This window comes from Ammospiza nelsoni, chromosome 7, assembly GCF_027579445.1.
Source record: "Ammospiza nelsoni isolate bAmmNel1 chromosome 7, bAmmNel1.pri, whole genome shotgun sequence".
Taxonomy (NCBI): domain Eukaryota; kingdom Metazoa; phylum Chordata; class Aves; order Passeriformes; family Passerellidae; genus Ammospiza; species Ammospiza nelsoni.
In genome coordinates, this window is record NC_080639.1 from 39,914,486 (window position 1) to 39,927,240 (window position 12,755).

The 12,755-nt window shown below is 36.9% G+C and overlaps 1 protein-coding gene across 1 annotated transcript in view; it reads right to left on the minus strand.

The window, feature by feature from the left end:
- BAZ2B (bromodomain adjacent to zinc finger domain 2B) overlaps positions 1–12,755 on the minus strand; it is a 111,225-nt gene that overhangs the window by 11,494 nt on the left and 86,976 nt on the right. Inside the window, exons 22-27 of the mRNA XM_059475756.1 lie at positions 12,410–12,664; positions 11,444–11,658; positions 9,963–10,037; positions 4,592–4,835; positions 2,918–2,980; positions 1,563–1,707 (exon numbers count right to left, since the gene is read on the minus strand). Coding sequence (XP_059331739.1) covers positions 1,563–1,707; positions 2,918–2,980; positions 4,592–4,835; positions 9,963–10,037; positions 11,444–11,658; positions 12,410–12,664 — 997 coding nt within the window. The remainder of the gene's footprint in view (positions 1–1,562; positions 1,708–2,917; positions 2,981–4,591; positions 4,836–9,962; positions 10,038–11,443; positions 11,659–12,409; positions 12,665–12,755) is intronic.

Below are 12,755 nucleotides of genomic sequence, written 5' to 3' on the forward strand. Positions count from 1 at the left end.
ATTAAAACTCAAAAATGTGTTCATAGTTATTGTCTGTATCAAGATATAAACAATTTAGGTATCAGCATAAACATGAAAATGACTAAATGACTACACAAAAGGGATAGAGAAGTTTTGTTTAAATGGACAGACCATTCAAGACTTTATGTCTCCTATTGCCAAGATTTAGGGTTAGGGTTACAGAATTAGAAATAGATAAAGTGTAGAATTTACATAAAGAGGGCAAACTAAGAGCTGAGGGGAAAGGGAGGCAGGTGAAAATATAAGAATACCTCTGTTTTCCTTTTCAGGGAGATTAAACTTTCATTAAGACAACATTAAAAAACAGAGGTTTGCCCTACAGCTCTTGGCTAAAACTTTGTGTGGGTTGGTTTGTGTGCGTTTTTTTACTATTTTAAGACAGGTAAGTACATGTAAACTATTTTCTTTGTGTATCATTTCCAAAGTGTTTGGGAATTCATCTGGTTAAAATACAATGAAATACGGCAAACCAAAGAAATGCAAGCAGCACATTCTGTATGCAGCTACTTGTGCAAAACCGTTCCTAACACGGAGCATAACTTAATGCGGAGCAAGAGACAGACAGGAAAGTACTTTTTATGCTACCCATTTTAGAAAGAGAATTTGATCATCAAGATTACATTCAGGAGAAGTTCTAGGGCTCATTTTTGGACCACAAACCAGGCTCAAATTTCCTACTATGCTGTACTGTTGCAGTTAATTAAACAGTTCTCTAGAATATGTAATTCGCATGAGACCATGCAATTCTGATATGCAGCAGATATTTTTCTTATTTTTTTGAAGGAAAAAATGTGAGAGAAATGAGGTTTTGGTTCACCTATATGAAAATTAGAAAGGATTTCTCTGTGGCCAAAATGACAGTTTATGTTTAAAAATTCCAATACCAACAAAAAAGTCAGGTTGATACAAAATTTCTGCATCTATCCAATTAAAAGTGTGTGAAAAATTCAACCACAGTTAATATATAACTGTCACAAGCCCAAAATTACATTTTAGTTTTAGCAGAGTGATTTCAGCAATTGCTGGCTAAAGAAACATCGATTGGTAAAATATAGACACTAAAGCATGTTGTTTATTAGAAAACAAGATACTTCACTGCATGAAAGTAATTGTCATATCTTTGCAGCCATCTATCCTATTTTCATGCACAGAACAGCCTGTGTATTTGCAGAAAATCTGAGGATGAAAATTTTTTCTGCATTCTATGGTCCTCCTGATTTTCATACACAGAGATCATTGCCATAGGGAAAGGTGAAATAGTTCAGAATCAAGAAACTTTGCAGGTAGGTAAAAGCGTAACATGTAGAAGTATAACAACTGAAAACTTCCAAAATACCAATCCTTGTTTTGTATTACCTGATCTTTCACAACCAGAAAGAGATACCAGAGAACCACATAAGGGGTGAGTTCTACTGACAGCAGCCAGAGGCCATCTGGCTGAGGGTGAAGACCTTGCTGCACAAAGCCAGCACCTCCAGAGATGGGCAGAATGTCCTGGCCTTGTATGGCTGTGTGTGCCACCATTCCTTTATGGCTCTTACCTTCACCACTTTCCATGCCTTCTACAAAAATACCACCACACTGGGGCAGGATCCAGTACCGGCGCCTGTAACGATCCTGACCAAACATCATTGAACGCAAACAGTGGGAAGCTTCAAATAACTTCTTTCTGTACTGGCTTTGTTGCTATTTAAAAAAGGGAGAGCATTATAAATCGGTGGGCGGTTAAAAGAAAATCTCATTATTACAGAAAACATCTGGCTGCCAGACTGAACAGAAGTTCAAGGGTCAGACAAGGAGGCCCTCTCAGAGACTCGGGACAGTGGTGTGTCTGTGTGTATCTGTGTGATATTCTACTCGCAATCACTGCCTCGATTATTTTACTTACAAAACTTCCTTTAAAAAAATCCATTAAAGTACTCCCTGGCTAAACCTAGCTTTATCCTCTAAAAACACACTGCAACGGTGCACCCTGTCTTTTTATCCCTGACTCTCAAAAAGCAGTGGATTAAAGAAAGATATCATTGCACAAGAACAGCTGAAATCCTAATAATTACACAGCATCAGCAAGTGGTAAACAGAGCCCTGAAGACAGATGATAATGCAACTGTTGATGGGAGACTAGTGAGATATTTTAACTGTTCATAAAAGAATAACAACAGCAATAGACAAAAAGAAACTCTGTCTTTGAACATAACACAGCTCTTTGAGGGGGGCCAACAAGAACTTCAGTTAGTTTATTCAGTTCTTGCTCTGCTAAATTCACACTGATGGGACTCAGGCGGAATCCTGGACTGCTAATTTACTGCAATTTGGAACATGAGGGAAACCAACACATGAAGTCATACATGACAAATAGGAACAATAAAAATATGGGTCATGAGTACCCCTAAATACAACATTAAAACTTTCTCATTTATACTGCTCTTCCAATTCTATTGCTGCTTCTTTCAAAATGTGAAGCCCAGACAGTTCTGTATTGGCTTGGAGCACAATGGCAGAAATCAGCATAAAAAGAAGGGCATGAGAACAACAATTCATTGTATAAGTGAAGCCATTGCTTCTGATATACAAAATTTGTCATCACTTTCTAAGATCAACAAACAGGAATATGTGAAGTAGATCTGGATAAAAATTACATTATTGTCTGAAGTGCAAATATATTATCAACTATTGCTATTAACTGCCTTTTGAGTGACCTCTACTTAGTGCCACCGGACAAAACTCACAGTTCAGGTGTCACGAATTGGAGTGTTATTCATACTTTCACAAAACAAGACTAGACACTTATTTCAATTTATATTAACTCAGAGCACTGAAATTTACATTTAATATAGTAACTCATAACACCCAGTGATCACATTTGTAGTAGAAAAAGAGAGTCATGATCTCTCACCTTTGTCAGTTTTTCAATCTGCTTCTCTAATTCTTCAACACTTGCTGTCTGATCCCCGTCATCCTATAATCACCAAATCTACTGTCACACCATATTTATTACAGGATAAAATCGTACCACTATGTCTTATCATTATTACAGAAAAAAGATGTAACAGAAAATGAGAGGAAAATACTAAAGAGAAAAAATAAGTTCAAATTGTGTGCTTGTGCAATATATTTCACTAGCAACAACACGACTGAGAAGAGGACACACCTTGAATATTTTGAAACCACCCAGACATGGACATAGGAGAAAGCTCATGTTTGCTGAAAACTGGAAGTAAATCAGTTTGTGCATGAACACAATACTACAGAATTTAGTTTCTATGAAGCTTTTTAGATAGTCAAAATAATTTTAAGTGTTTCTCATGCATGAAATAATGGCATCCCTTAAAATCCTATCAGTAAGTCTTTGGTCAGTCCACATTTGCATTTTATTTCAATGTCTATGTGAAATTGTAGACATTGAAATTACAACTCTGCTATAAAAGTTACAGCTTCAATCTTGCTGATTTTTTAAGAGGAATGAGTTCATGATTTAAGTCTGTAGTTGCCTTCTTCTTGCCTGTTTAGAGTCTTTTCCATGACAAGAGTTTTAATTTAGTTGAAGAAAACCTTTGGAGATAGTAGTAATTTTCCAAAAGAATATGGTCAAAATTATCTCCACCATAAGATACCAGTCTTGTATTTCTTGGCTTCGTAAAAGTGTACCAGAGTAAGGCCATCTGAAATACTACATAGAATACAAATGCGATGGAATTTCTGGTAGATCAGAAAATTAATTTCTGTACTGTTACTGGAATTTTGGCTATGAAATGCCCAGTGCACCAACATAAGAGATTGTACAAGATGGAAAAGGATTGAGGGATCAACTTGAGATTAGAAATCTAAATATTAATATTTTAAAAATTCTGAATTATTTTTAAGTACTTTGGGCTGTTCCTCTAAGGTAGTCTCTTCCATTGATACAAATTCTAGTACTTGAAATAAATCCACAATAGCAGCACTGAGAGCTATTCCTACACTAGAAATTAGCTGGGTTTCTAATTAAGGGTGTATGCAAACATCTGAGTTCACATTTGTTGGATACATGCATTGTTCAAGCAGTCTTAAAAATCTTCGAACCTTGCATGAATGGATAATTTTCTGGCAAACAGAAAATACCCAGTGCTGCATCACGTGCTTGAAAACGTAGTATTTTCTATTGCTTGTACCTTGTAAAAGGTTCCATCCAGTGGAAGCCTGGGCATTTCCATTAAAATCCAGCTCAACAAGGTAAAAAATCTTTCGTTGATACTTCCTATATTATATCTGACACTGACAAATAAAATTTATCATCTTGTGATCAAATAAAGTCAGGCAGTGATTACATGGGGGAAGTTGTGAAAAAAATGCACAAGAAGATCACTCAAGCTTCAAAACAGAGAATGTTAAAGGCAACTGCATTGTTCATTTTTTAGTTAACAAAATAATAAAAACTAATCAAAATTTAAAAACACTGGAGGTAAGTTATTCTTCCCTCCTTTTTATGGCAACATTTTTTGGATAACAGTGCCATATTACAGAAAAACAGAAGGAAAACAAGTTTTAACTTATTTGCAAATAAAGTTTCACTATACTGACAATTCCCCACCTCATCCTCACAAACTTCTGCCTTTTTTCCTTTTTTATCATCTTTGTCCTCTTCATCCTCATCATCTTCATCTGCCTGATCATCGCTGTCATCATCATCATCGTCGTCGTAGTCGCTGTCCCCTCCCTTCCGCCGGCGCTTGCGGCCGGGCGCGGGCGTCTCCAAGGAATGGGGCTCCTCGCCTCCGTCCCCACTCCCCGCAGCATCTCTTTTACCAGTTTTCTTGGCATGAATGATTCTAAGCCTTGGAACACACGAGAAAGCGTGAAATGATGGATTATGGCTGTAGCATAAACATACCTCTCTTCCTATGAGATTGAAAGAAAATCATACATTTCAGACTTGAATTAGAGCTTCTGATCTATCATGACACTGAATTTTCTCAATATTTATTGTCACTAGTCAACAAGAAAAACTGATGTTATAAAACCCTTACTACTCGTGGTTCCATCCTGAATAGACTTTCTTTCTCCCAGGTCAATTTTACTGTGTAACTGTTCAGAAGAAATGAAACACAGGAGGGATTTCGAGAAGTCAGGAAAGACGATATAGAAGAAAGAACCATTTCAACCTCTTTATCTTTTATTTAATGCATTTAAGAACATGATGACAAAATACTTGTGTATACTGTCAGGGAGAAAAAAGCAAAAAGACTCACTTGGAAGTATGAAATTCTATACACTGCACGGCAACAGCAGGTTGATTGAATTTTTAATTTTTTTTTTATTTTTAGATTTTTATGAACTTTAAATATTATTTGACCTCAGTCCTTTAGCTGAGCTTTTTATTTTAAGATACACTTTTTTTCCTGGGGAATTTTAGTTACCTCAACAACTAAAGATTACTCAAACTGTCATTTTTCCTTTTATGAAAGAAAAGGGAAACTTACATACCAGTTATTATGGTTGTAGTAGACCTCCTTCTTCTATAAAACCCCTATAAGACAAGATTCCACACAGCAAAAATTACAGTTCCACCTATCAGGGAGCTTGCAGGCAAACATGCTGAACCACAGGAGGTGTATATAGCCAGGCTGAATCAGTCACTTATCACGCAGACCAAAAACGCAACTGACTTAGAGGAGAATCATAAACGTGTAGAAAAGACAAAGATTTTTAAAGAGATGACTGAAGAAGGTAGGATGGGAAAAGCAGAACGGTAACGACAAACACAATTACCAGGACGTAATTTTTCCTTGTCGTACTCCTCTCTCTTCCCATCCTACAGAACAATATTCCATACAGCAAGTAGCTACAAGTACAATGAGTGCTGTCCAAGTACTCGTTCCAGGGAATACTGACAAATGAACCAGCCTTCTAAAACACTGATAACCAGAGCCAGTTCTCACCAGCACAAACTGAAATGAAGGTGTCACTCTTCAACTGGGAGCAGCGCTTTTTTTAGAAAAAGACTGTTAGCCAAGAAATCATCAAAGGGACTTGAAAACTTCTGGGCTTTGGTTTCTTGGTATGGTTTTGTTATTGCTGTTGTTTTGGGTTGGGTTTTTATGCACTAGTTACTCCACAGGAGAATTTATAAAGTTTTATACATTTATTTTTTCCATATCAAGTGGATGTTTGCCTGTTTTAGTGATTTAAAATATGTTTAAAAAAATCTCAAGCCTTTTAGTGAATTTGGAAGCGAATAACATTTTCAGGTATTGTGCAAAAACCCTCAGTCTCACTGCGCATCAATACCACTCAGGCTATTGATTAAGTTTTTTAGAAAATTAATTTCCTTTTCAAGAGGGTAACTTCAAGCTTCTTCACATAGACTGGAAATTCCTGCCAATAAACAGGAATTAACTACCAAAATCACTAGTTAATGAGTGGATTGTTTGCTGCAGTGCTGGATGATTTTAAAGACAATTTACATACACTTCTTGAAGACAACTCAGTAATAAAGCTGGCAAGCGAATGTTCCATGACCTGCCAACACCTCTTTCATATACCTAAAAGAAATCAGAAGAAACAAAAAAGGCTACTTTTGCTGAAAACAAAAATAAAGATGTAATGTTGTCAAGCACTAAAGGAAGCTTGCACAATACTGCAAATCAACAAGCATGCAAATGAACCAAAGATGCTCTTCTTTGATAGCACCACAAGCAGAAGAAGGCAGCAGTCCCTACTCAAAGCAGTGCAGAGGCAGAAACCAATGCCAGCATAACTTTAAAAACGTACAGTTATTTCAAGAAGCAGCATGATTTTCTGTTGTTGCCTAGACATATGGCTCACTGAGAGAAGAAAACCCTCACTTAGGAAACTGTTCTGTCTTTCTCACTTTCAGGTATGGACCAAACCTGCATCTGCAACTGCTGAGAGAATCATGAAGTCTACTGACCTGTAAAAAGAGTGGGTGGCCCATCAGAGAACCAGATAATTGACTTAAGCCTGCTCTAATCTCAACTATAATGCTAACTAGATCACAAAAGGAAAATTCACCTTCTGACTTAGTGTTCATGCCTCCCCCATAATTTTTGCATGTATGTAGTAGGTAGTACCAAGGCAAAGAAATTCTGAACATTGTACTTTTCACGTACTTCACCTTGCATCTCAAAAAATTAAAGTTTGGTAAAAAAGCATTAGCATCTCCTACCTAAACTCAGGGTGCAATTTCTCCTCTTAGTGATGCTGGTTTTCATATACCATCATCATTTACAGTTGAAATGGTTTCATTCAACAGAAATTAACTTACACAGAGCATACCAAAACACTGGCATGTGAAAAGAACACTGTTGCAGTGAAAAACTCAAGTCCTTTATAAAAACAAATTATTATAATAAACAAGTTATTAAACCAAATTATTATTATCTAATTCTTTAAGAGGCAGTATTTCATTTTTATTCAGTTTTATGTTAATCTCACTACAAAAGAGATGCCAAAGAGAAGACATGTAATAGAAAAGGAGATGCTGAGACTTTGATTATCTAGTATAAAAAAAATACCACAGAATCATCTCACGTGAGAGTCTGACCACAGCTGTCACACAGACAGCACAAAGAAAGATGACTTGATGATATGAGATAGGCACCTTTACAAAAAAAGGGATTAGTACCAAGATTCACAGCAAAATGTGATAGAGAAGGAATTAGATGCAACCTCTCATTGTAGATCAGCTAAGCAGAAACAGTCCAGGCAGTTCAGAACTCAAATTTCCAACCATCTACATTACACTTATTAAGATCCTTGAGGGAAGGAGGAGAAAAGGAGGGAAGAGTGGGGAAAGGGGTGAGAGGCAAAGCATCCCTTAAAACAAAATACAGTGATTCTGTTTCCCAACCTGGGATTTTACTGTTGCTTATTTACATCTGTCAAGAACAGGCTTTTGCATTTATTTTTGCCCTCCTCCCCAGCTTATGTCCTTAAAAAATGAGAACATAACCGCAAAAATTAAAACCTCCTTCATCGAACACATGTGATGCAGATAGAATCTTTTCTCATCCCCCTTGAATATACTTGTAGCCAACCTGGACACAGTGGTTTGAAGATTAATGACAGCAAACACTGGCCAAACAGGCTGAGACTACATAAATCCATTCCTCAGCCTCCGTTACTCATCCCCTACACACCTCCCGCAGGAGGGGCACGTGCTGAGGGGCACACAAAGGTCTGCAGGCATGTGAAAAGAGGTTACAGCTCTTGATCTCACAGCGAGCACTCAACTAACCAGTTATTATCATGCAAAACTCCTTGGGACTAGCATGCTTAAAAATTAGATCAAGATGTGAATGGATGGGGAAGACAACATGTAAGAATGAAGTCTGGAAGCAGAAAAAAATAGCAAAAAAGAAGACTGATGTGTACAGATTTCATTTCAGAGAAGCCCCAGAACAGTTGTAAGGGTTTATGGAAAACACAATTGACATCATAAAGAAGAAAATATTGTTTAAAATTGATTGAAGAAGAGTCTGCTAGAACCTTCTTGGAATTCATCAGAAAAAGTGGAAAACTCAATAATTTTGAATCCAAGATTGAGAGAGGTGAATCAAGCTCATTGAATTCAAAGAAGCAGAAGAACAACCTTTCTAAGCTCTGCTGCAGTACTTGCACTCAAAAATAGGGAGAGCACCACTGGACCCCAAAATCCACACACGAGGCAAAATTCCAAGAAATGGAAAAATTATTGTAGCAAGGAGGACGAGCTTGGGACTTCAGAGTATGATGCTCACTACTTGACAGGGAAGAAATGAGAGATTATAAGGAAAAGGGAAGATCCTACATCTACAAGTACTTACAGTTTGATGGAGGGAGAGAAAGACTAAGCAGGCCCTAAGAAGACAAGAACAGGGAAGGGTCCCATTTTGCTAATGGTAAATTGGCTACATCAGAACTTCATAAACACTTCTTAAACCATATCCCATAGAGGGGACACAGATGAAGACAGGAAAAAAGTAACTGGGTTAACCCAAAGGTTAAAATACATTAACTCTGTGCAGACTGGGATTTGTAGTATTAGTAGAAAATGTCTTTTTATTGGTCTAATTTTTTCATCTACCTCCCTCTTGTCCTTCTTCTTTACTTCTTTCCTTCTTCTTTCTGAGATACATTAAAGGGAAAAAATGGAGACATAAGATTAGAAATGGAAGTACCTAAAGCAAGGACTAAGAAAGGATTTACCGTTCCTAGCAAGAGGGAAAGATGACAAAGAAAAAGAAAAAGCAGAGTCTGGCTATGCGTTTTTACCCCCTGTGATTCATTAACTTTATGCCGTCCAGCTTCCTGATAGTTGGAGCCAGTATGGTTGCTGTATGGAATTTTGTCTTGTAGGATGGGAGAACAGTGAATATGAAACTGACAACCTTTAAGAAGTTCAAATTTTACCTTAAACAGAAATATAAGAAATATAAAAAATATCTCAAAGCTTCCATTCTACATATGATCCCTAGCTATAGGGAACGACGTGACATTGACAGATGAGAAACACTAAGATAACATAAATTAGCAAAATTCAATTGGCAATTGTTGTATGAAAATCACATTGTCTTAAAATGCCTTTCAGAATGAACACTGGAAATTTTGGTAGGTCCAAATAAACTTTGATTATGTCAATAACAATTGTATGGCTCCTTTAATATTCCAATTAAAAGTTTTTTGTTTCCTCCAAAGAATACAAAATTAGACTTGACTTTGCTCCAAATCTGAGTGACACTAACCCTCTGAATCTCATGCATCTTTAATAGACTGTAAAAGACTGGTGTTGCAACATCCTAAACCCACATCTGTCTTAATTAAGCAGTTTGATTACTAATATCTTGGTAAACCTGTAACTTCATCGGCTGATTTTATGCTTAGAACCAATTCCCTATAGAGCAGTGTATGTGAACAAAGGCAAAAAAGCAAAATATTGTAATATTTAAGGAAATGAAACTTACTTCCGAAGTTTGCCTTCAACCATCCATTTATCTCTCCTTAAGTTTGACATATAATCAATGTTTTTATCAATTTCACTGTCAAAGATGAAAATAATCCATTAACCGTGAACTTACGTATCTTTTTTCTGATAGACATTACATATAGACACTTTTCCCTCAAATAACTATGTTTTGAGAAATCCTTAAATTTCAAAATAAATACTTTTAAATATAGGAAATCACAATACTAGGAATGCCAATATAGCACACTGCTGTACTTATGTCAGTCTTTATCCCCGATATCACTCAGTTTTCTTTCCACAAGGAGCATGGCACTCAACATTTCTTTTCATAGCTCTAGTTCAGTGTCAAGCCTCCAAATGTCTTTGCCAGAAAGCACATAGCCCTGTGATGAAAAAACAGTTACCACTGGTACATCTGAAGTATTCTACCTAGGATCTCTGGGACCTACAATCCAACATTCACTTTTCGCTGCAGAAACTGAAGAACCAAAAAGAGGGCTTTGGTGCAGCCACCACCTGCATGCCCGTGTCCGAGACATCCTGGCCTCAGCAATTCACCAGATTACCGTTGTTTCTATGATCAAAATATAGAAACTCAAGTTCTAAGTGATCATTTCTACAAACAGGACCTAAGAGTCATCTGCAACAAGAGGAAGTTTCTTTCTATGATGAATTTGACTGATACACATGAACTTTCTTGAACAGTTGATGCACAGCACTTGCACTGCCCATTTCTGCTATCTTCCAACTTCGGAAAACCTGAAGCATCTCTTCCATTCCTGCTTTACATGACCCTGATTAACTTTTGCAGCACAGGGTACCAAACCCAGCAGAATACACCAAGAAACAAAGCAGCACTCAATTAGGTCATGATACACTTCAGCATAGACAGTCTGTGGAAGAACAGGTATCCCAGAAAAAGGCATTTCCTAACTTTTTGTTCCACATTGGTGGGTTTTGACAAGTTGTTGAACATAAGGGGGATTTAAAATTATGAAATACTATACACTACTGACCACAAATGCAACATATACACTTTCTTGAATTACTATAATGATACTTGCCACCTCACCTTATGACCCTACTTAAAGAAACATCTTCAAAACATCTTCAAAAACAAAAGGAAAAAAGGGAAAATAGTGTACTGCAGAAGCCTTGAACAACTCTTCTAAATTATTCCCTACAATACCTAGTGAATTTCTTGGCAATCAACCTCATCTTTTATTCCTAAAATTGCTAGAGAAATTTTGGTTCAAGCTTCGAAAACAAAATTACAGACCAAACACGGAAAAGTTATATTCTTCCATCATATCAACAGTACATAAAAATAAGAAGCAGTAACTCAACCAATTTCAGCTTTCATTGTAAGAAGAACATAAGTAGTCCCCCTGTAACAGAATACAGTGAATACACAGTATTTCTGAACTACAACATTTTTTATGATTTTATTTTCACACACCTGTTTGGGAAAAATCTTACCTTACTACACTTTTGCTGCATGCTAACTCATTGACCAGAAGAGCAAGCACTGATGCTTTCTGAGCTGGAGAATGTGCCTGAAAAGCTTTTGTCTTCAAGCTCTCTGTCAGCTCTGTTTGCCCACAATGAGCCTCCATGAAAATCTGCAGAATCTCAGACACATTATCTCGATTGATACCAACATTCAGTAAGTGTTCCCCAAGAATAGTTTTAGCCTAAAAAGAACAAAGACATTTCAAACAGTTATGTTTTAAAAACACCATTTTCCTTTGTAGGCTATATTATTGTTCATAGAAGACAGTATGGGCTTGTTTGCATTTTTACATAAGTACATCAAACATGATTATTCTCTGAGACTATTCAAATGTAAATCTTAAATACAGAAACAAATTAGAATGCCTTCACCTCTAAGTTTTTAAAAACAGAGATAATATTAGCAATAATTAAATGGATTACATGTACAAAGGCATGGTCCATCTGAAAATTCATGAATACAGCTGTGTACAATGATACTATGAAGAACTCTAGAGTGGAAGAAAGCTGAAAAAGAAGGCCAGTAAGAAACAGAGTCATGAATTAATTGGGGTTTTGATGCAGTGACCTAGACAGCAGACCTTAAGGAAAGAAATAGCAAGATTCCCTGAGAATATAACATGAGGATAAGAATGCAAAGGAATGGTTGGAAAGGAGTTAAAGACATGGCCACAGATGTGACAGTGCCCTAAAAAAGATCCAAATGAAAATGGGATGTGTGTTTGTGTGAAGAGAAAATGCACTGAAATTTATCATGTCTGGAAAATGGGAAGGCTGATGGGACACAAAGTTTTGGAGTAACATTAGAACCATGACACTGAAGAAAATAATTAAGAAAGTCAAAAGAAATCCATAGGAGAGAGGTGTCAGAGACACATTATGAAGAATGCATTTGTATATACAGGGTGTTTACTATGGATTTTTTCTTTTTACCTTGTATCCTGTACCAAGTCCAGGATCGCACACAGCTGCAGAGACAAGTTTCACAAGCAAGTCCTGTACTTCTCCCATGCTGTCCCCTATGTTGAGCAAACCCTCTTGAAGAACACTCAGGGAGGGAACATCTATGGCCACATCAAAGCCAAGAACTTTACCGAAGTTACGCAGGAACTGCACTACCATGAGACAATCAGAAAACGTGCTTCCATCAAGAACAAGGCCTGGGATGCGAGGCAGCTCTGGGAAAGGCTGGAAAGCAAAGAAAAAAAGTGAAAGATTCGGTAGCATATTTCAAAAGAAATTTTTTTATAACAGCTGGGAAAATTGATTGACACTTCCT